Genomic DNA, 23272 nt, shown 5'->3' with positions numbered 1-23272 from the left:
ATACTTCCGGTGGTGATGTAATCCAAAAGAAGTTTTTGTTGTTGCTTTTTAGTTTTTCCAGCTATTCATACACAGTTTGTTCATTTCACTTTAACAGTTTTGGATCTATATTATAGCCTTGCTCTTATTTTCAGTGACAGTAACTAATGTCTATGTTAGCATTATTAAACATGTATTTAATATAAATAATGTAAATAGTTAATATAAAGAACATAAACATTATTAAATAATGGTACAATTATAATTTATTAAATAATATTCATGCTTAACATAAATAATATGTTACATGCTTTATTATGTTTCTGCTCCTGTATTTTTTTAAATGTTACCAGATGTTATTATCTTGTATTATAGTAGACCTAAGCACAGCAGTATTTGTATAAGATTTTGGCTTATACCTTAAAAGGTACATGAAGCAATATGGTCTTATAGATCTATTTGTTTAATACAGGTGTAGAAACACCCAGAATTGCTACAGTTGTAGTTTTATAGCTTTAATATTGCTCAGTAGCTCTGTGTTGGCACTTCTTAAGTTTGTGGTTTTGGTAATATTTATTGGCTCACTTCAGAACACAAACCAGTGCGTGGTGTTTCACTGAGATACAGGCCTTTTCTAAAGTGTGAGACTTGCTTGATAAAATGCATTAATTAATAATGAGCGTATTAGAAGCTTCAAAGTGATTTATTTGAAAAAAATAGAATGGTTTTGTGAACTTACAGAGGAAAAAGAAAGCAGCTTTATCCGTTTTTACCTGATAGTTATAAAATTCTGACCTCACCTGAGGAGAGCTGTATCAGAGTTCACGTTGGAATGAATATATTAATCTTTATCTTGTCTAACAGTTAGCCTTCAGGTACCCTCTTTGTCAGCCTTGTGCAATACGTGACACCGAAGAAATAAAATATTTAAATTACAATCTAAAATACTGAAACTGAAAAAAAAATAATCCCACATTGTACCAGTAGAGAAAAAACTGTATTTTAGAACTGGTGACATATCTCACTAAAGAGTTTTTTTCTTTTTGGGTTACGTGTTCCTCTCCCCAGAAATAAGATGGGAGAAGATAGTTACTTCGTTTATTTAAAAAAATATTTTTATGTTGCTTATTTTTGCAGCTACTGACAATTTTGCCCAAAAGCAGTGGGGATTTTTTCAGTGGCTTGTTCCCATCTGTGTGGCTCAGATCTTTAAATGTTGAGTTGACAAAAAGAAAAACACTTGAAAAGCTTTATATTTATATTTTCTGTGAACTCTTTTATTTTGTATTTGTATTTTTAGGATGGTCTTGTTAAAGCTGATATGGAGAAGCTGACTTTCTATGCAGTTTCTGCACCGGAAAAGCTGGATCGAATTGGTGCTTACCTAGCAGAGAGACTGAGCAGAGATGTTGTCAGACATCGCTATGGGTAAGAAAATAAGTAGCAGCATTAAAAATAGATGCCAGCATGTAGCAGCATTTCATCATGTTTATTCTGATCAACTTTAGGAGTCCAGACAGACACAATCCCTTTCTGATGAGTTCATCTTTTTGCTGCCAGGTACTTAGCCAGCCACTCTCTCACTCCTCAGGCAGATGGAAGAGAAAATAAGATGAAAATCTCATAGGTCGACATAAAGACAAGGAGGTCACTCAGCAATTATCATCATAGGCAAATAAGACTCAACTTTGGGAAGATTAATTTAATTTATTGCAAATTAATAACAGAGTAGGATAGTGAGAAGTAAAATCAAAGCTAAAAATATCTTCCCTCCAACCCTCCTTCCTAGACTCAACTTCACTCCTGACTCCTCTACCTCCTCTCCCACACCAGCACAGGGGGACAGGGAATGGGGATGGCCATCGGCTCATAACATCTTGTATCCACCACTCCTTCCTACTTGCTTGTCCCCAGCACCAGCATTGGGTCCCTCCCACAAGAGACAGTCCTTCAAGAACTGCTCCAGCACGCGTCCTTTCTGTGGCATGCAGCCCTTCAGGATGGGACTGCTTCAGTGTGAGTCCCTCACAGAGCACAGTTCCTGCCAGATTAAGGGCACAGCCACTTGCTCCTGTGTGGGGTCTTCCAGGGCCTGCAGTACAGGTATCTGCTCCTCCATGGGTGCTACCAGTGTCAATGAGGGGCTCAAGTTTTGGCAGTGGTTGGTCAGTCTTGGAGATAGGTGGAGCTGGCTCTGTCTGACGTAGGCGCAGCTTCTGGTGGCTTCTTAAAGAAGCCATCCCTGTAGCCGCCTTAGTACTAAAACATTGCTGTGTAAACCCAATATGCCCTTGAATGTCTGTCCTGGTTTCAGTCAGGATGGAGTTAACTTCATTTGTAGCAGCGGATGGAATGCTGAGTTTGAGAGTTAAAATGAAAGCAGTGCTGACAACACCCTGATGTTTTTAGTTGCTGTCAGACAGTCAAGGACTTTCTCAGCTCTTCGTATTTCTCTATTCATGAGAAAGGAGGGGCAAAGCCAGGACAGGTGACCCAAACTGGCCAAAGAGAGTATTCCATGCCAATTACGTCATGCTCAGTATAAAGGGGGGCTGATGGGAGGAAGAGCAGGGGCGGCTCCAGGATGCGCGGTGGGGGACGGTCGGGTTCCGGGACAGCTCTGGCTGCATTGTGTATCAACAGCTTCACATATTTTTGCTCTAAAGTCCTGTTAGCATTGTTATATTTTATCTTTCTGCTACTTTAGTAAACTATCCTTATCCCAACCCATGGGCCTTTTAGTTTCTTGGTTTTGGGGTTATTTGCCCCTTCCTTTCCATTCCCTTGCCTCTCACACCCCCCCCCCCCCCCCCCCCTTCCCATGCTCTTTTCCTTTAAGGAGCAGACAGCTGTGTGGATCTCGGCTCTAAGCTGGGGTAAAACCACAACAATGTCATTTAGAGTGTTGGGAATTTGGGGTATCTTTCTTTTCAGCTCTTTGAACTAAGTTGTATTTAAATAGGACTTTAAAACTCTGTCATACTCCAAGTCCTATTTGAGCTGGAAATTTTAAAGAATGTAGAGTCAAAAGAGGGAGAAAATTTTAAAGAATTCCTAATTGATTAGTAAAATATTAGTCTAAGAAGTGGCAGGAGTTGGAAAAGCAAGGCAGTGTCCATCACTGGCCATCACTTTTTTCTGTCTTGATATCAAAAGCTATTTTTATAAATTTATAGAATAGGTGTATGGCCATTCTTTAAGGTAATTTGGTCACAGCTTTCTTTGCTCTTTTTTTCATTTACTTAGAGTGTTGTCTGTATTTGCAGAAGTATTGTAAGTTGCTGGCTTCCTTACTGGGATTTGGATAGACAGGATCTGGATACTAGAAAGCTTGGACTGGTAATTGAAAATTAAAATGTGATAGGAAAGAAAATGGAACTGTATTTTACTCTGTTACTAAGCATTATGATATCCCTTCTAAAAACACTCAATTCCTCCTGACCCCAACCCCCCTCACCCCTGCCTGAAATGTAGGAAGTCCCAATAATTTCCATTTTTAGACAGTAGGAAATATGTGCCTTCCATGCTTTATTTTCTAATCTTTGTAGTAATAACGACCTAAATTGAACTAATTGATAAATTTAATGTCTTTATGTGAGTCTTTAATTAAATTTCAGGAATGTTTTAATTGCCATGGAAGCGTTGGACCAACTTCTAATGGCTTGCCATTCTCAAAGCATAAAACCATTTGTGGAAAGTTTTCTACATATGGTGGCCAAGCTTCTGGAATCAGGAGAACCAAAGCTGCAAGTTCTTGGAACTAATTCTGTGAGTAAACTTAGCTGCTAAATCAAATCAGAATAAATCTTTGCTTATGAGCTATGGGAAAGTTGTTTCAGCAGTCACGAAGTATCTGCCAGTTAACATGAATTGAGAGGAATCTTTACGTGGCAGGGTATATACCATTTGGGCCTAAACACAGAGCAGATACCAGCTGGAGGCAGGAAAGCTGTTCTCAGTCTCTAAAATTCTGTGACGTCTGGGCTCATCCCCTGCAGAAATAACTTCTGGAAGGAACAGGAAAGCTGTTCTGGAAGTTTAAATTTTGAATCTTTAAACAGACGTACGGAGCCATTGAATAGGTAAGACTGTTTTCCTGCTCTCCAGCACTGAGGGCAATGGAGTGAAGAGAAAATAATACCCTTCTATACAGCACTGACACTGCACAGGCAGATTCCTGTTAGCTGAAAAGTAGTAAGGAGGCAAAAGCTTTAGTATTACGTTTTACTAGCTTAAACATTTCAAGATTCAGATCCAGGCTTGAAGGACATAACTGGAAGTGTCAAAATGAAGATTTGGAGATCTATTTTTCCAGAAAGAATGATGGGTACGATCATTATTACAGTTCTGCTATAATTCCCATTTAACCATTGTATTTTGCAACTGCTGCAATAGGAATCTCAAATACCAGGATTATGGTGTAGACTTTTTTCACTTAGAGTAATTGCTTTTACACCAGTGAAAAAGTAGTGCTTACATTTTTTGTACATTGCTATTGTTAGCAGTGTGGGGGTTCTTTGTGAATTCTGTAAAACTGGGCTTTTTGGGCATGATTCCTGGCTGATGAAATTAATGGAGTTGCAGTTCAGGGACACAGGAGGGTGTTGTACAGTGATGCTACTCCTAAAGGCTAAGAGAGTTGGGCTTGTTCATTCTGGAGAAGAGAAGGCTCTGGGGAGATCTTATAGTGGCCTTCCAGTACCTGAAAGTTCCTACAAGAAAGCTGGGGAGGGACTTTTTAGAGGGGCATGTAGCGACAGGATGAGAGGGCATGGTATTAAATTGGAAGGGGGGAGATTTAGATTGGCTATTAGGAAGAAATTCTTCACTGTGAGGGTGATGAGACACTGGAACAGGTTACCCAGGGAGATGGTGGATTTAGTGTTCAAGACTGGGTTGGATGGGGCCTTGAGCAACCTGGTTTTGTGAGAGGTGTCCCTGCCCATGGAAGTGGGGTGGGAATCTGATGATCTTTGAGGTCCCTTCCAACTCAAACCGTTCTCTGATTCTACTCTGAAGTAAAACTTCTGGTTATGGCGGAATGCAGAGAGATCTTGCTGTGATGGAGTGTCCCATTGTACCATAAACTAACAGAGAAACTTTCCTGAGGTATTTATTTAATAACTTTGAGCCAGACTCTCCTACTTCATTTGATTTGTTTGTATAATAATGCCTGGGCAAGACCTCTTAGGGATATAGCTGTGGAACTTATTTCCTGCACTGCCAAATGGCAAGACATACATCACTTCCCAGTTGTTTAAAATCTTTGGTGGCAAACAGTTCCTGCCAGCCTCCACTTTGATTTACAAGGCACACATTGTTTTCCAACAAATGTTATTGAACATAACTCTACCTTATGGTCATCTGTTTGATATCATTGTCAGTTAGCAATGAAGGCTTTTATAATTAGGAGATAATTTGGGTTTGTCTGTTGTAAGATTCAGTAACCAAAAACAATTAATTTTTATAAACAAGATGTCAACTTCTGTGAGGAAAGTGGTTCTATAATGGCTTTTCAACAGTATTCCAAAGGCTAATTTTAGCCTAATTATGCTAATTTCCTTCATAGGTGTCTTCTATAGTCAAAGGAGATAAAAGGTATCTTTATTCCATTGACTCAAGAAAAGTATTGGCACTGACAGGCTGTCTGTTACGGAGGTCACAAACCTACTGTTTTACTAAGTTTTGTCAGACATTAGGAAAGTTTATCATCATATTTAGTCTTTTTCAGTTTTTCAACTCCTCCTGAAGGAAATAAACAAACACCAAGCCCAAAAAAGAGTAAAGATGGTAGAATGACTGAAGAATCTTTTATGTGATTTATTCTACTCTACTGCTTCAGAGTGGAAATGTGTGTTTTCTGGAAGAGAAGAATAAATGACGTGAATTTAATGTCTTTAAAGTGGAGAAAAGTAAAGCAACCTTTGAAAAAGTTTCCATAATATTTTTAGGTTACACTCAGTTTCAAACCACTATAAATTTATAGTCTGCATACCCTTAAAAAAATCTATGGGGTATGATTGTGACAATAAGTAAAGCTTGATTATTTTCCATCCCCGAGATGACTTCCAAAGCTTCACTGGGACATAAAGACAGTGCTGTCTTTCATAGAATTACAGAATGTCAGGGGTTGGAAAGGACCTCAAAAGATCATCTAGTAAAACTCTCTACCAGAGCAGCATCATCTAGATTAGATTCAGTTGTCTTACTAGAGTCCTAGGTTTTTCTCCGCCTCATAAGCAGATTTTGTTAGCTGTGGGGACTTGCTTAGAAGTCAGGGTTTCAAATGAAACAAATCTGTACTGAATGACTGAGTAATTTAAACTTCTGGAAGGATGTGAAAGCTCCCACTATCTTCCAAGGTTTTTCTCTTGACTTCCAAATACCTGGATTTGGATGTAGAACTTACTCTACTTTGTGCTCCTTCTTAATAACAAAAAAAAAAAAAAAAAAAATTCATTCAGCCCTTTGACTTCTAAAATTCTTTGTTGCACTTATATTTCAAATTTTAAGTTCATAAACTTTGAAAAAGCAAACCAGAAGATTAATATTTTAGAAAAGCTATTGTTTGTTTTTTCATTTATGTACTTTTATACCTGATGTTGAGGTTACATATGATTAATTCCTGTGACTTTTTATATGTTGCAGTTGTAAGTTGTGTTAGCTTATTTCCTACAGTAGCAATGCTATCTTTTTTTAAATAACATAATTTTAAATCTACTTACATAGGCAGAGACTTGAAAACAAGTGAAGTTTGATAGTGGATATGTGGAATTGTTTTGTTGGATTCTTTTTTAAGTACAACAGATTTCAATTTGGCAGTGTCTATGAAGTTCAAAATGTTTTGGGTTTTCTTGTGTGGCTTTCTTTTTTGCTGTTTTTTTTTAATCCTGGAAGATATTTTTATTAGCCATGTGCTAGGGTAGCATATGCTGGTGAGGAAACTGAAAAAAAAAAAACCCAAACCCCACTAAACTGTGGTGGGAAAAAGTGAGATTTCCGTGGCTTAAGTATTACAAAATCTGGAGGCTGACTGCAATAAGCTTTTGCTTAAAATCTTATGGTAATACTAAATTTTTTTCTCTAACCATTTTGGAGAATTTTAGTAACCAGGTATCATAAAATCATGGAATTGTACATGAGATGCAGATGTTTTAAACGTACAAATAATTAAATGTATTGCTTGGATCCACAGTGGTTGTTTTATTATATTTATTCACCTGGAGTACTGTGTCCAGCTTTGGAGCCCTCAGCACAAGAAGGACATGGGCCTGTTGGGAGTGTGTCCAGAGGCAGGCCACAAAAATGATCTAAGGGCTGGAGCACCTCTGCTGTGAAGAAAGGCTGAGAGAGTTGGGCTTGTTCAGGCTGGAGAGAGAAGGCTCCAGTGGGACCCTATAGCGGCCTTCCAGTACCTGAAAGGTGCCTGTAAGAAAGCTGAGGAAGAACTGTTCACGAGGGCCTGTAGCAATAGGATGAGGGATAATGGTTTTAAACTAGAATAGGGGAGATTTAAGTTGTATGTTAGGAAAAAGCTCTTCAATATGAGCATGGTGGATGACTGGAACAGGTTGCCTAGAGAGGTAGTGGAGGCCCTACCCCTGGAGATTCTCAAGGTCAGGCTTGATGAGGCTCTGAGGGACCTGATTTAGTGACGGTGCCACTGCTTACTGCAGGGGGTGTTGGACTAGATGACCTTGAAGGTCCCTTCCAACCATACGCATTCTATGATATTACTAGTATAGAATGAATTAATTATACTGTTCTTCCTGGCTAGGTGTGAACAGCTCTAAAAATCTTTGAACTTGTGGTTGAAATTCTTGGGGGCAAAAGATTTTTTTTTTTAAATATTTTTCAATTTTCTGCCACCTTTTTTGCTTGATAGTGAGCAGGTGATTGAAGACAGTGGCATGGATAATTAAGTAAAATCTGCATCTTAAACTGTGTTGACAAAACTCAGTTGAATAGAGCATGTTTTAAGCTAATGTAGAATGTTGATGAGGTGAATTCTTATTTGTATATTTGATAGTAAAACATTTTTTTTTCGTCTGAAATCTGGCATATAACTGTAGAACCCAATATTACCACAAATGCTTTCTGTAGTTGATAGGGTGCTTCACTTCAGAAGGGCTCTTTGGAGCAGTGAAATAATGATACCATAAATGACAGTGCTGTGCTTCCTCTGCACAAAAAGGTGATGGTTATTGCTAGTTGTCATCATGTGTTATTTAAAAGCAGAGAAGCAGTATCCCAAGTGGAAAAGTGACCAGTTAGTACCTGTTACAGATACAATAATCTTGTTCTTAGTGTTGGCTTTTAAAAACTGTTGGTTTTGTCAGGATTGAAATGCATGTATATGTAAAAAGAGTATACAATGTCAAGACTGTGAAATTAAGGAATGTCAGAATTAATGTTCCCAGTAGAGTGCTCACTCTTGTCATGCTTATCTGCAGCATGCGGATCTGAAGTATGCGATGGAAACATTTTTATAACAAGATGCTGATTTCATTCCATGCACCAATATGGAATTACATGCCAGTAGTGGTTTAATACATAGTGAAGTATTTAATTTCTAGGAACCCTGCTCTATCCCTTTTATAGGATTTAAAGGTACAGAGAGACAGAATTACACAAAGCATGCTTTCTCATTCTGTAGGTCATTAAATTATCTTCTAAATTCTACTAGAATTTCAGTGATGCTAGATAAATTGCTTATCACAGTCCTTTCAGGGTCATTCTAAAATAACTGTTGTTTTCCTCACCTTATGCTTGTGCTCTCTCAGCTTGCTGTTTCATCACCACACTAACATGACCCTACAAGACAAAAGACCATTACTGACTCTTGTCTTGAGTGCTACGTGTGCCATTGTGTAACATTGTCATTTGAAGTGGCAGGAAGTAAAATTGTATGACAAGCTATCCATCCTATTCTAATGAAACTTAAAATGAGAAGTGTTAGGTGACCTTAACTATTAATAACTCCAGTAAATCAACAATTTCTGTTTCAAAATACATTATCTTGTTACTTACTGTGATCATCTTAATAGATTGTTTGTGAAACCAGTATTTGTCCTTTTTGCATGTTTGATGAACATGTTCACTGGCACAGGTTGCCCGGAGAAGCAGTGGAGGCCCCGTCCCTGGAGGCATTCGAGGTCAGGCTTGATGGGGCTCTGAGCCACCTGATCTTAGGGAAGACGCTTACTGCAGGGGGTTGGGCTAGATGACCTTTAAAGGTCCCTTCCAACCTTACACATTCTATGATTCTATGAAGTGCATGCATAAATTCACACACTTATCAGTGCTGTACTGTGTAGTTTGAGAGTCTTGTTTATAGAATGTTTGGTTTTCATAAGTGATATTTTCCTAATAATAAAGTACAGTAGCTTTGTCTATAAAAAATGGTGACCATCAATCAGTGTCAGCACCCCCTTTCCCTCATCGCAAACAGAAAATTTTAGGCTACAGAAGACAAACTGGAGAGCTCGAATTTTAAAACAAAATATTGCTCAGATCCAGCCTATAGTTTCTACAGGGAGATATTATTGGTTTCAAAATTAATGGAAATAAGGTATTACCAATATAAGTTCCTTTTTGCTCCTTCTCTATTTTATAAATATAGAAGATGTTTTGTAGTGGTCAGGTTATCTACTGGTGGGTTATTTGCAAGCATTTACATTCAGAAAAGCTTTGTAAGTATATCCCAGGCAACTGTTTGGATTTTCTAAGAGACTTGTCCTTTTTTTAGGCTGAGTAGGTTTTATATTTGAAGTGTGCTTGGAAATTGTTAGGAGTAAAAGATTCTTTATTTAACAACCATTAACAGCTTCCGAGTGCCACTGCTAAACAAGGAGGAAGTATAAGTTAATGCATACTGTAAAAATATAAGATTTCTGTAATTGTATACTGTACTGAATGACAGTGCAACTCAAACCAGTGTTAGCACAGTTAGCTTCCCTGTGGCCTAAATGTTCAGTCATCTGAATGTTAATCCTGGAATATGCTTCAGAAATGCTTCATGTTCAGTGGGTGAAATTGTTTAGTTGTACATGTGAGAAAAGAAGAAATGTTTGCCTTTTCTGGACATTTTTCTCTGTGTGCTGCATCAAGAAGTATAACTTCTGGGTACTTTCTGCTACAAAGCTGCATCTTGATGTAGGAGAAATGTCTAGATCTGGACAGTCCCTGGCACTTTCTTGACCTAAATTCATCATTTGATCTTACAAAACAATTTCTTGGTACAATAAATCTTTCTTCTATCAAAACAGACTCATACTAAATGTTAGAAGATCCTGTCAATCAAATACTTTTCCATTTCAGATAATATGCTAATATTCAATGCTAGATGAGTTAATAGTCTCACAGCCTCTCCCATTATGTTTTGTGTTCTTCAGACATTTTGTGTCCATTCTTTTACATGCTTTTATGGAAGTTTATCCAGTGAATCATTTGTAGACTTGAACAGCTAAATGTGTGGAAAATATTAAGATCGTATTGTTGTGGTTTTGGGGTTTTCATTGGGGTGGATTTTGGGGGTTTTGTTTTGTTTTTACTCTGTGGACTTTTAGTTATTAAATTGTGAGGACTAATTAGGTTCCTGTCTTCAAAAAACTTTAGAAAATCTACTTCTGTTTTGTAATCGACAATTCCATGAAAGAAGCCAGTGAGACATTAGGCATTTAGAGCATTTTCCAGGGTCTGCTGGGAAAGGAATGATCATTTTTATAACTACTGAAAAATAACTATGGTTGCTGTTTGTGGATTGTCTTTCAGGAAAACTGGTAGTAGACTATACAAAATTGTTTTTCAAGTGTATGTCACTTTCTTATCACCTGACTATACAGGATATTCTCTACAGAAGGACATGTAAAATGGACTAGTATTATACAATTTTGCTCCCTTTTCAGTAATAGCTGAGAATAAGGTTTTACAAACTCTATCATTTTCAGTGGCGCCTGTAGCTTTCAGTGGGTGAAGTGGCAGTGCAGTTGAAAGGGATAAGTGTTCCACATAAAGAGGAAGAAAGACTAAAGAAAGAGTAGAAAAAAGTGGTGGGTTATTTTCTGAAATAGACGGCTTTCACTTTGAGCTTAAAAACCACCTCAAAACCCCCGCAAATCAGTATGCTGTGTATTATGCTGAAGTTTTGGCTTGTCTAGATGCTTATGGGTAATGTGCTGAGAAAAGCAGGTTCTGCATCTCAGAAAGTATACAAGACATGCCTGAGCCTGTGCTTAGCAGTTGATAGGGAGAATACTGGGGTGGGCAAAAGCAGGGAGATCTTAGTGGGACATCTCTCTGCTTCAGGGCACAGCCCTGAACGTTAAACGTTTCCTGACAAGATCTTCCCTCTTTAGTCTGTTTCTGAAATTGTCAGTGATGAAGAATCGAAAAGGTTTTTAGGCAGTCAACTTGCTTTAGACAGGATAATTTTTTTGATGCTGAACTTAGGTAGCCTTTGCTTCAGTGTAACCCTATTACTATTCCTATTGGACAAAGAAAACCATTTATTTACTTTATTTTTGTAGCTGTCTTCTGTACCATTGCAAGATTAGTGTCTTTTAGGCAGCTCCAGATGAGAACTTCATGTCTTTCAGTCGTTTATTTTTTTAACAGGTGTTTATCTAAAGCGTTTTTCCTCCCTTGAATAATTGAAGGACTGTATCAGTTAATCACCATCTTCAGCAGTGATGCTTCAAGTGGATGCAGTAATTCATCTAAGGGCTTATTAGTGCCAATTAGATGGAAAAAATTCTTCGTAGGTGTCATGGTACCACAAAGTATTATTTTATTTTTCATGCCTTTGTAATGGCACTAATTTGTTGAGTTTGCAGTTTATTATAAGCCGAAGTTTGTTTTCTGCATTCAGCTCCGACTTCTATTTGTACAGATGCCTTAAAATGGTATTTTGCATTTGTGATTCCTTGACTTTTCAGGTCCTGCTTCCAGTTTGTCGAGTACCTGTGCTTGCAGTTCTGTCCAGCTTAGTGTTCTTTGCAAATCTGATGAGCCCACTCTGTCATGTAAATATCTAGTAAAAATCAAATACTACAGTATTCCAGTCAGGCCCCTTCCAGAAGTTCACTCAATACATTATTGTAGTTTGATGAATTGCAAGTGTTTCAATGTATTTCCAAACCCTTTTCCATCTGTCTTACTGGGAGTGTTCTTTTGACAGTGTTTTTCTAGCTTCCTTTTGAGAATTTTGTGTATTTTTTTGTCAGCAGCATCACTGAAGTTAAAATATGACAGATGCTGCTTCATCTGGATTCACAAAATCTATTTCCTTGTCATAGGAATAATTTAGGCTGGGTTGATGTGATTTGTTCTTGACAAATCCATGTTGATTGTTACTTACCCCTCCGTTACTGTGTAGATGTTTGCAAATTGGAATGTTTTTTTCAGAGTGTCTTTCTGTGAGTGGAATTAAATTTGACTGGGTTATAATTCCCTGACTCATTCTTTTTCCCTTACATAAGGATAGAGAGAATCGACAGAACGCCTCCAAGTGTCTTTCCCTTGAATTTTGCTTGAGCTGCTCTCTACAACTACCTGAAGGGAGGTTGTAGCGAGGTTGGTGTTGGTCTCTTCTCCCAAGAAACGAGGACAAGAGGAAGGAACCTCCTCTGGTGCAACTTGAGACTTAGATTAGATATTAGGAAAAATGTCTTCACCAGAAGGGTTATCAGCATTGGAGCAAGCTGCCCAGGGAAGTGATTGAGTCACCATCCCTGGAGGTATTCAGAACACACGTAGCTGTGGTGCTTGGAGACACACTTTAGTTGTGGACTCGACAGTGTTAGGTTAACAGTGGACTTCATGATTTTAAAGATCTTGATGATCTTTCTAATCTAAATGATTTCTGTGACTCTCTGAATTAGTGACACTCGCTATTCAGGTGTTTAGATGTTTCTGTATTGCATAGTATGTTGTATTTCATGTAGTTGCACCCTTTCATAATGATCTATGTGAAGTTCTAGTGGAATGTCTTTAAAAGAAAACTCTGCAATTTGACTTCTTCAGTAAAACTGTCGAATCTGGGTTCTTTCCCTAATGCTATGTTTTATGTTACTACTTAAATGAAGGTTAGTATTCATTATTTTCTCTTGGGAAATAGGTTTCAAAAGCTATTTTAATGTATTTTATTTTACAGTTTGTCAAATTTGCCAACATTGAGGAAGACACACCTTCATATCACAGACGCTATGACTTCTTTGTGTCTAGATTCAGTGCCATGTGTCATTCCTGTGATCATGATCCAGAAACACAAACTGAGTAAGTACCATTCTGTATATATAACAAAAAATTGTCTTAATGCTTTACTATATCCTCTAATACAGCTTTTATTATGGTATTTAGTGGAACAGTTCATACCATAGGAAGAAAATTCAAGTCTGACTTATAGCACCAATATTGCAAATGTTCAGTGGCTAGAACTCCTAGGATATTTAAGTGGAATTTTACCTGAATAATGTCTGCCAGATTGGATGGATTGACTCCAGAAAGGCACTACTTATTACTGCAAATGTGTCTGAGTTGCATAACTCATTTGAGAAATTAATGGGGCTACTTACATGAAATGGAAAAGCATATTTTGTGTCTGCCATTTGAGAATTACTCATTAAAATGGAATTTTCTTAGATGTCTGCAGTATGATACAATGTGTGAAAGTGAAATGCCTTCATGAATTAGTATTACAAATTCAACATTACGTAAGTGCCACAATGTTTTTTACTTCAGCTCCCCCTAGTGACGTGTTCTTTATTTGAAAAGTTAATCGGTGTTTAAACTCCTGAGCATGTTAGTAAAATTAAGGCTTTCCAGAGTATATGATTTGCATCTCTGTTGTACTCATCTTTTCTATTTCCCTGCATTAAATTGTTCAGCCAACTATGAAAAAATCCATATGCTGAACGTTATTTGGGCACCCCGTTGTTCCCTTAGCTGTAATGCAGAAAGATTTTTCTTAGTTTGCAGTTTGAAGTCTGTAAACTGTATTTTTATAAAGAACAAATATTCTCTACTTTGTTTATGAAAAAAACCCAACAACCCAAACAAACCCACAGCCGAGAAACAAAACAGAAAATTAACTTCTCCTTTGGTATTCTGCCTTTTAAAAAAAAAAAAATTACTGCCATCTTCTAGGGTTCTGCTGTACACATTTTCTCTAAGAGGGTTAGGATTAAACCTGCCTGCTTCTCCTGTAATTCTTCCCTGCCCCCACCCCTTCCCCTTTAGGAAAATTATTCCAGTGAATGGTTTTATGGGATTAATTATTCCTGTGAATTGGTTGGGGAAGAATTGAAGGGATGGTAAATGGTACTCGGGGCCAAAGGGTCAGGTGTCACTAGCAAAGCCAGTGTATCAACTACATGGTAACTTAGGCTTCTGTCAGGTACAGTGTGTTTACCTGGAGCTGATGGTCACAGACAGTGTTCAGAAACGTGCTGATGCGCTTTTTGGGATTTGGCTTTTTTAGGTTTAGTGAAACTAAACCAGAAATGTTAAACTACTGACTGTAAAACATTTCTTAAGACATTAGGGTGTGAAGCTCAGCTCAGGAATTTTGGTGCTACTTTCACCTTTATTAGTCCCATGCAAATGAGAGGTAATGCTGGAATGAACCAGAACACAGAATCGATTAAAAGACTAGTACGTACCTGATTTAGCTATCAAATATGATCTACCACCCCTAAGGATACCCCAGAGCAACATATCTCAAATCTGTGATTGCTGTGGGAGTAAGAGAACTGTGCTAATCTTTTGGTCTTCAAATTGTCAGCCTGCAGTGTTGATGAATCCTTAAGGAGGAATTTCATCCTAGTGACATTGGACAGTTATGTGACTTCAACGAATCAACAGTCTTATCCAACATACTCATGGCTGACCTGGACGAGGGCACAGAGAGTACCATCTTCAAATTTGTTTGGTGGCTGACACACCAGAAGGTTGCGCTGCCATTCAGCAAGATCTTGACCAGCTAGAGAATTGGGTGGGGAGGAACCAAATGAGATTCAACAGGGGAGGTGCAGGGTCCAGCATCTAGGGAAGAATAACCACAGGCACCAGTACAGGTTAGAGGTTGACCTCTGAGCAGAAAGGACCTGGGAGTTCTGGTGTACAACCTCTCCATGAGTCAGAAATATGCTCTCATGGACAAGAAGGGCAATGGTATCCTCAGGTGTGTTTAAAAAGAATGTGGGCAGCAGTTCAAGGGAGGTTATTCTTCCCCTCTACTCTGCTTTGGTGAGGCCTCATCAGGTGTACTGTGTCCAGGTCTGGGCTCCCCAGTTCAAGAAAAACATGGAACTGCTGGAGAGAGCCCAATGAAGGGCTGCAAGTTTGACTAGGGGACTGCAACATCTCTCTTGCAAGGAAAGGCTGAGAGCTGGATCTGTTTAGCCTAGAAAATAGAAGACTGAGAAGAGATCTCATGAATACTTAAAAATACCTAAAGGGTGGATGTCTAGAGGAAGGGGCCAGACACTTTTCAGTGGTGCTTAGTGGCAGGACAAAGGGGCAACAGGCACAAACTGGAATACAGGAAGTTCCATCTCAGTATGAGAAAAAACTTCTTCCCGTTCAGGGTGACAGAGCATTGGAATGAGTCTCCTTCTCTAGAGATATTCAAGACCCATCTGGACACAATCCTGTGCAACATGCTCTAGGTGATGCTGCTTTAGGAGGGGTGTTGGACTAGGTGAACTCCAGAGGTCCCTTCCAATTCCTACTGGCCTGTCAATCTGTGATTTACATATTAAAGAAGATATTTATTTAAGCCTTATTTAGAGGAATGAATCCTTTCCTGTGTGTGATGAAATTTGATGCCACATTTTCATCAGTACTTTGTCCCTCACTCTTTCAATCTCCTGTCTAATTGAACATGAAATTAGTGCTAGAGGCACTCAATACACAAAAGTGTGGCCCTTTTCCCCCATGTGAATCAATTTTTTCACTCAGGTTAACCCAATGTATAACAATATGGCTTTTGCCACACAATCATAAACAGTTGAAGGTATCTCTCTTGAAAGCGAACTGAAAGAAAAGCAAATGTTGTTGGAGTTGGCATACCAGATTTGCTACAGATATTGAGGTTACTCAACAAAACAAATGAGCTATGACTGCAGATTACAGTTCTAAATATCACATGTAGTCAGTGCCGTTGGTGGGGACTAGTGAGTCATTTAGTTTATCCTAAACCAAACTTCAGGAGTGGCTGTTCACTTGCATAGCCTGATGTTCCTCTGAACTCATTGTCTTGAATGGGAGCTTGGACATCATTTATGGATGTAGCTAGGTCATGTAGGCTTGGGAGTCTGAAACTGAATCTCATCTGGTAAGTGATACTTCCCTTTCAGCAGGAGAGCTTCTTGCGGGTGTTTCATGTGTCTAATGCCACAGAATCAGCAACAATGGATTACATTAAGAGCTAATAATTAAAAAGCAAAAAAATGTCTCAATGACAGAATTTTGGAAGGTCTGTGTCTGTTGCTGTTCTACGTGGCTGGGCTCTGGTGGAGAGGGGCAGTGCTGCAGAGGTGGCTTCTGCAAGAGGCAGCTGGAGGCTCGCTGCCTTATCCATGGGCTGTGGGGGGGCACCCTCTCCACCATGGGTTTGTCCACGGGCTGCAGGGGCATCTTTCTCTCTGGCACCTGGGGCACCTCCTTCTCCCCCTACACCTGCCTTGGTGTAAGAAACTCTGCAGACATCTTCCCACTCCTTTCTCCAGTGGCAAAAAGCGGCTGCTTGTGGGGTTTTTTTTCTCCTAAACGTGATTCATGAAGGCACTGTGACCATTGCCGATTGGCATGGCCTTGGTCAGCAACGACTGTGGTCTTGAATCAGCCTGCTGAGAGCCTCCAGCTGCTTCTTGCAGAAGCCACCTCTGCAGCACTGCCCCTCTCCACCAGAACCCAGCCACACAAAGCTGCAACAGTATCTTAAATGTCAGTCTGAGATCTTCTGTTCAGTAATTTCTTTTGTCAGCTTCCTTACCAGCTTTCAAGGCATCTAAAATTAATCTGTGCAACCTCAATTAACTGGCCAAACCTCCAAATTACTGCTTGTGAGAACCTAAGGGAATTCCATGCTACATAAATGCTACTGTCTAATAGGTAAACAGCCATATGTGGAGGTTCTGTGCTTCTCTTCAGTAATTCCTTTTTTTCCTCCCTTAGGATCCGAATTGCTGGAATCAGGGGCATTCAGGGAGTGGTTCGAAAAACAGTTAATGATGAACTTCGAGCAACTATATGGGAACCTCAGCACATGGACAAGATAGTACCATCATTGCTGTTTAATATGCAGAAAATAGAAGATATTGACAGGTACCTATTCGTGGTCACTGGTGTGTTTTTTAAATCATCTTTTGGCTTTGTGTTTATGATAGAAATCTTTTTCTTTTCTCTTTATTGGCAATAACTACTCACTTTTACTTACTTGAGTCTTCTCAGAACTGAGAGCACAGTTCTGCTTAGGTGCTCTTTGTATTTCTTTTCTTAGTCTTTTCAGCTGCATGTGTTTCAGTAACTCCAGATTATATCAGATCATTTTAAGACTTTTTAAAAATTATAAACTCTGTTTTGTTATGTCAGAGAGATCAGTAAAAATGTTTGCAGGTGACTCAAATTATTTTGCTAGTTATATTTGTAATAAATTGAGGTTTTAATTCCCATTGTGCCAGTGATCTTAAGATACAAAGATCTGTTTGAACAAGAACAGCCTAGTTAGGCTTTGGTCATTCGTACTGGGCTTCTAAATGCAGGTGGGCACTTTCTTTTGTTACTCTTTACAGTACCCTCAAATATTTCCTTTCATTTATGTAGGAAAATTAGAAACTAAACTACTGATGGAAAAACTGACATAAATAGATTTTGGATTAATCACTTAAAGCAGATCAGTTTATATCTACAGCAGGACTAATTTTTACCATTTGTTGAGAATTGCCATACTGGTGATAGAAAAACAAATCTGTCAAAAAACAACTGTTAATTAAATATCTGAACTGTCTGCTTTAAACTTTTACTATAATGCACATTCAATAGAAAAAAAAGGTGAATTTTTTTTCAAGTGCTAAGTAGGGGCCTCATATGAGGCACATTATGACAGAAAAGCTGAAAACAATATTTATAAATTGTTGATCTCCTGGCCTTAAATGATACTACTGAGAATTTCTCATCTTGTTTAGTATGTGACTTCATGTTTGTGAAGCACAAACAAAGCCATCTTGAAGAGTAGGAGTAAGAAGCATATTGTTCTGGCAGATGGAATCAAAGTATTATTTGAGAGAGAGCAGAAATTCCAGAAAATACCCCCAACTGAAGACCCTAGAAAATAACTATTTTTTGGTTAAAGCTGAAGTATAGAGAGGCAAATCTTACCTTGAAGACTGGTGTAATTTTTACTTGTGGAACTTTAATGGCTTGATTCATGATTCTTCTGAGTACGTGTGAGATGAGATGCTTTTTGGAGTGTAAAGAAATGAATATTTAAAAAACATTTAAAGAAGATAATTGTATTTGCAGATTTTGTTATTTGTACATCTGAATGCACGTTATAGGTTAGGTGACTATCAGTCACTTTGGCAGTGTAACAGTTAAAAAATCACATGGGTGTTTTTTTAGTTGTACTTCCCTAGGAATCTGTGTTATGGGAATAGTTGTCATGCATACAATCCTCATGCATACTTCAGTGTAGTATAACATATTGCTTGAAAGAGTCTCCCTCCCTCCTTCAAGTTTCCTAGAAGAAAATTCAGAAGAGTCAGTCACTTATATCAATTTATGTGCATCTCATAACTGGGGAAGGGGTGTATGAAATTGGACATCAAAACAGTGTTTTCTTTATGATAACTGCAGAGCTGAAAGTGGCAGCCTCTTTAAGGCAGGACACTAACACTCGTAGGCTTGACTTCGAGTCCTGCTATTCTGTCTGTAATGTTCCTATAAGATTTGTTTTACAGGCAGATTAGAATGCCAGAGGCTTTTCTGATCTTTGTTTAAAAAACAGGTCAGTGAAACCAAATGAGTAAGAGTTGTTCATTTGAATTTAGAAAATTGAGAGGCTGTACAAAGCTGTCAGTTAAACCTAAAAAGTTATGAGTAGTTTTATATTTGTTGTCTTTTGTCTGTCTCACATAGTGAGAAATGCAGAGGTAGGTGCTTTTAAGTTCAAAACAAAAAATGTGATTCCTACAAACAGGAGATAATGTTGGGCATTGTGATGAGATGAAGACTAATGTTTTAGACCAAGGACTGAATTGCAATTCATTCCTTCAACTTATTCTAAAATAAGGCTCCAAGCAATGCTGAGAAGTCACCTTCTGTAGGTTTGCATATATAAAGACTTAAAAGATAACTTCATTTTTACTGCATTTTAACTAGACTTCTTCCAGATCGACTAGTTCTCAGTGTGTGCTCTGCAGCCTGCTGTCTTACTCCCCTCCACCCACCTGCCTTCATAATGCTGCTGTGTATTCTAGAGAATCTGTGTCAAAACAGCAAAGGCAATGACATTCCTGCACTGCTGTTTGTGCCTTTTCTGCACTACCTGGATCAGAACTTAGGCAGGAAAAAACCAATCAAAGTCTAGGATCAGATTCTAAGATCAGAGTCTAGGGGGGAAAAAAGAAAGGGAGATTGAGGGCCACAGCAGCTGGATAACTCTGCAGTGTAGTGATGTTCATGGTGGCTTACATAAAAATTGTCATGGCTCTCAAAATTCTAATCATTCTCTGTTTATAAAACTTTCTCCTTACTTTTATAGCAGATTGCCTAGGTATTTGGGAGGTTTTTTGTTTGCTTTTTCCTCCTTTTTTTAAAAATTAAAATCTGATAAGCTAGCAATGTTATGGTAACATCTGAAACACTGATGTTACCAGAGGCATCAGGATTTTATGTTGCAACTTTTAGACTTCAGTAGTCTTGCAAAGCTAGGAGATCTTTTGCCATCAGAAGATACTACAACTCTTATGTATGTGTTCATTTGGAATTTCAGCATTCGACTTTGTAACGCTCTAAAGCTGTACTTTTATAACGCTGAAGAGTGAATTAAAGCTGATGCTTTTAGTGAATACTTTCAAACCTATTTAACACACAAGCTTGTACTGCAGAACTGAAAGTATGTTTAAGGTTTAGTGTACTGATTTCTACAGTCTAAATATCTGAATGCACAGATGTGTAATATTAATTTACATGGATGAATACTTAAGTTCCTATAAGGTTTTTGTTGAAAAAAAAATCCACAAAACAAAAAAAAAACCCCAAGCTAAAACAAACAAACAAAAAAACTGCCCCAAAAAACCAAGCCCAAACTTGCCACTTGTAGGTACAGTACTTCTCAATAGAATTACTAGTTCCCCACCTTAGGGGGAACTGTTTTGGTGCTTTTTGATTTTTTTTTCTTTAGTGTCCTACTTCTCAACTGCTCAGTTTAAGTGAAATATTAGTAACAGCTTAATGATGTGATGTGATGTGTGTAGCACTTCAATTCAGAAATACATTTCAAATGCCTTTAATTTGCTGTAGGAATTCAGGTTACTGTGTATTGGAAAGGAGTTAGCTTTGGGGAAAGAGAGGAAAACCCAACAACCCCCCTCCAAATCCCCCAAAAATGAACCAAAAAAGTTACCAAGACCTGCATCAAAAATCAGAGGTGGGGAAATTGGAAACTTTTCTAGAAAGGCTTACAGTACAAGTGTTGATCTCAGTTATTCCAAGGTGAGGACAGGCTATTCCCTTCCAGACCCACTGGCAGAATTTGGGCCTCAGTAGGTTTTAGTTTGCCCAAAATTGTGGGGGGTTTCTGTAGTTTTGCTTCTCTTGTGTCTGTATTCAGGCTTTAAATTGGCAGTCTTACTCTCTTTTTGTACCATGTTGATTTTAAATAGCCTAATTCCCACTCAACAAGAGGAAAAAACCCCATGCAAATGACAGTATATGAGCTTTAGAAAAGGTTGGTCATTGCTACTGTCTTTATTACGTGGCAAGTTTAAATTTCCAGGTGAAATGCTGATACTTAAATGCCGGTTTTAATTCCTTCTCAATTTACTAGAATTTATATTTTAGATTAAGTCACTCATTGGCATGTTATAACACCTGAAGAAATAGTACCTGTGGTTATAATAAACTCTCCCCCACCCATTGCTTTTTTCCCATCATGTAGTCACTTTTTATTGTTCTGTACTATCAATAGTACATTTCTGTGATTGAGGTTACTGTAATCGTCTTGTTAAAGGACAAATTTCTCAGCAAAACTTAGGCATTTTAACACCCTTCATGGTGTTTTTATCTGCAGCAAAGTTTCACAGTCAATATTTTTTCCTTTGTTATGATTTTCTGACTGAAGAAATGGGCTGCTATGGTTCTCTTTAAGACTAATGCTTTTGGGGAAAGAGGCGGACTCCTTCAACAAGGGCAACATTCATAAGTAATCTGTGTCTTAAAAATATATTCCCAAATATGAAAGGGGTTTGATTGCTTTTTCCTTCCCCCTCTCCCTCCTTTCCCCCTGAGTTGCAAGTAACATACTGTGTGATAAATATGGGAGTCCAGTTAACCAGTGGTATCACAGAGGTCAAGAAAATGACGTGGCAGAAAAGATCTCGACAAAGTATTTTGCTTTTAAAAGTTAAAAATTAGAGGTTTGTACATACTGATGAAGACATTATGATAGATATTACGTTTATCTGTTCTGCCCTTGGGTTGGGTTAGCCCTGGCTAAAAGCCAAACTCCCATCAAGCTGTTCTTTCACTCCCCCACTCTCGGTAGGATGAGGGGGAAATTATGATGAAGCAGCTCATGGCTCTAAATGAAGAAAAAGAGATCACTCATCAGTTCCTGTCACAGCAAAACAGACTTGGGGAAATTAATTTCCTTTATTGTCAATTAAAATAAATTCTGACCATAAGAAACCAAAAAATGGTAAAAAACCACCATTCCTTACAGTCTTTCCCCTATTCCAGCTTCACCTTCTCACTTGACTCCTCCTCCCCCCGAGGGCTGCAGGACTGGGGCTGGGGGGTTGCCACAGGTCCATGACAGACCCTCTGGGCCTCTCCTCCCTCCTCAGTGGGCCCTTCCCCGGGCTGCAGCCCTTCAGGGGCATCCTGCTCCAGCCTGGGCTCTCCATGGCAGCAGCTCCTGCAGGAAAGACCCTCCTGCGGGGCCCTCTCCAGGCTGCAGGGTGTGTCTCTGTGCCAATGGGGGCTCTGCAGGGCTGCAGGGGATCCCTGCTGCTGCTCCTGCCCCCCTCCTCCTGCTGCCACCTCGGGGTCCCTCTTCTGCTGCTCCTTCCTTGGTGGGATTCCTCTTGCTCTGCCTGTGCCACCTCTGGCCCTTACTGAAACCTTGTCCAGTGCCTCCAGCTCAGCTGGACACTCTGTACACTCCTCTCCATGGCAGTGTTAGAGGACACTCAGTTAGAAGGTGGTTAACTTGTACCCTATCTAGTTAGAGGTAACTATGTGGGTGATAATGTTCTGATTAGTTCAGTCAGATTTTTTGTTTTGTTTTTTTTTTCAACTCAACAAGCCATCTGTTTCTGCATAAGTATTGGAGTTTTATTTAACTCTCACCCACACAGTGTGGATTCAGTAGTGGGCAGGTGAATGAGATCATTAATCTGAAGAAAATGACTAAGATTCTTTGTAACTTTTTGCATGGTTTAATGGCCTTCCTTTGTTGTTAGTCATGGGCAATAGTTTCTCAAAATGCAATGGTTAAACAAGTCAAATCAGTGTAGCCATTGGTTTTGCCATACAAGTATTTACTGCTACAGTGGTCAGCACTCAAACGTATAGAACCAAGGGTACAGTAAGGAAGATTAATGTTAGTCAGTAGTAAAATCAATGTACTTTTGTCTTATTTCAGCAGAATAGGTCCTCCATCCTCTCCTACAGGAGGAGAGAAAGAGGAAAATCCTGCTTTGCTGGCTGAGAATTGTTTCAGGGAACTACTAGGACGAGCGACCTATGGAAATATGAATAATGCAGTCAGACCAGTTTTCGCGTAAGTTAAAAATTCACCTAATGTCGTATTTTAAGAGATATTGTGTTTTCTTAAATTCCTTTCACCTTTTCAACCCAAAGGATTCTACTAGCAGTCGTTCTTATGTCTTCCAAAAATTGCTCTGTTTTTAATCTTTGTTAGGCCTCATTGTTGCCTACTTGTTGACCTGAAGATACAGAGAAACGTGTATCCCATTTTACTGATTTAGACTTGCGGTGTACTTATCTGGGTGGGTTGTTGCCTCAGCTGGCCTTTGTTCAGCATGTGAAACTATTCACTATATTA

The 23272-nt window shown here is 38.8% G+C and overlaps 1 protein-coding gene across 2 annotated transcripts in view; it reads left to right on the top strand.

Moving 5' to 3' along the window:
• Positions 1-1285: 1285 nt before the first annotated feature.
• The window catches only part of EFR3A (EFR3 homolog A), a gene marked incomplete at its 3' end in the record, with an annotated part of 54397 nt that continues 32410 nt past the window's right edge, over positions 1286-23272 (top strand). For both annotated transcript variants that reach the window (XM_084260392.1, XM_084260393.1), the window contains exons 1-5: positions 1286-1407; positions 3597-3747; positions 13133-13254; positions 17158-17307; positions 22850-22987. In XM_084260392.1, coding sequence (XP_084116518.1) covers positions 1301-1407; positions 3597-3747; positions 13133-13254; positions 17158-17307; positions 22850-22987 — 668 coding nt within the window. In that variant the 5' untranslated portion in view covers positions 1286-1300. The remainder of the gene's footprint in view (positions 1408-3596; positions 3748-13132; positions 13255-17157; positions 17308-22849; positions 22988-23272) is intronic.

Source organism: Gallinula chloropus, assembly GCF_964237585.1.
Source record: "Gallinula chloropus genome assembly, chromosome: 2".
Classification (NCBI taxonomy): Eukaryota; Metazoa; Chordata; class Aves; order Gruiformes; family Rallidae; genus Gallinula; species Gallinula chloropus.
This window is presented reverse-complemented; position numbering and strand designations above follow the sequence as displayed.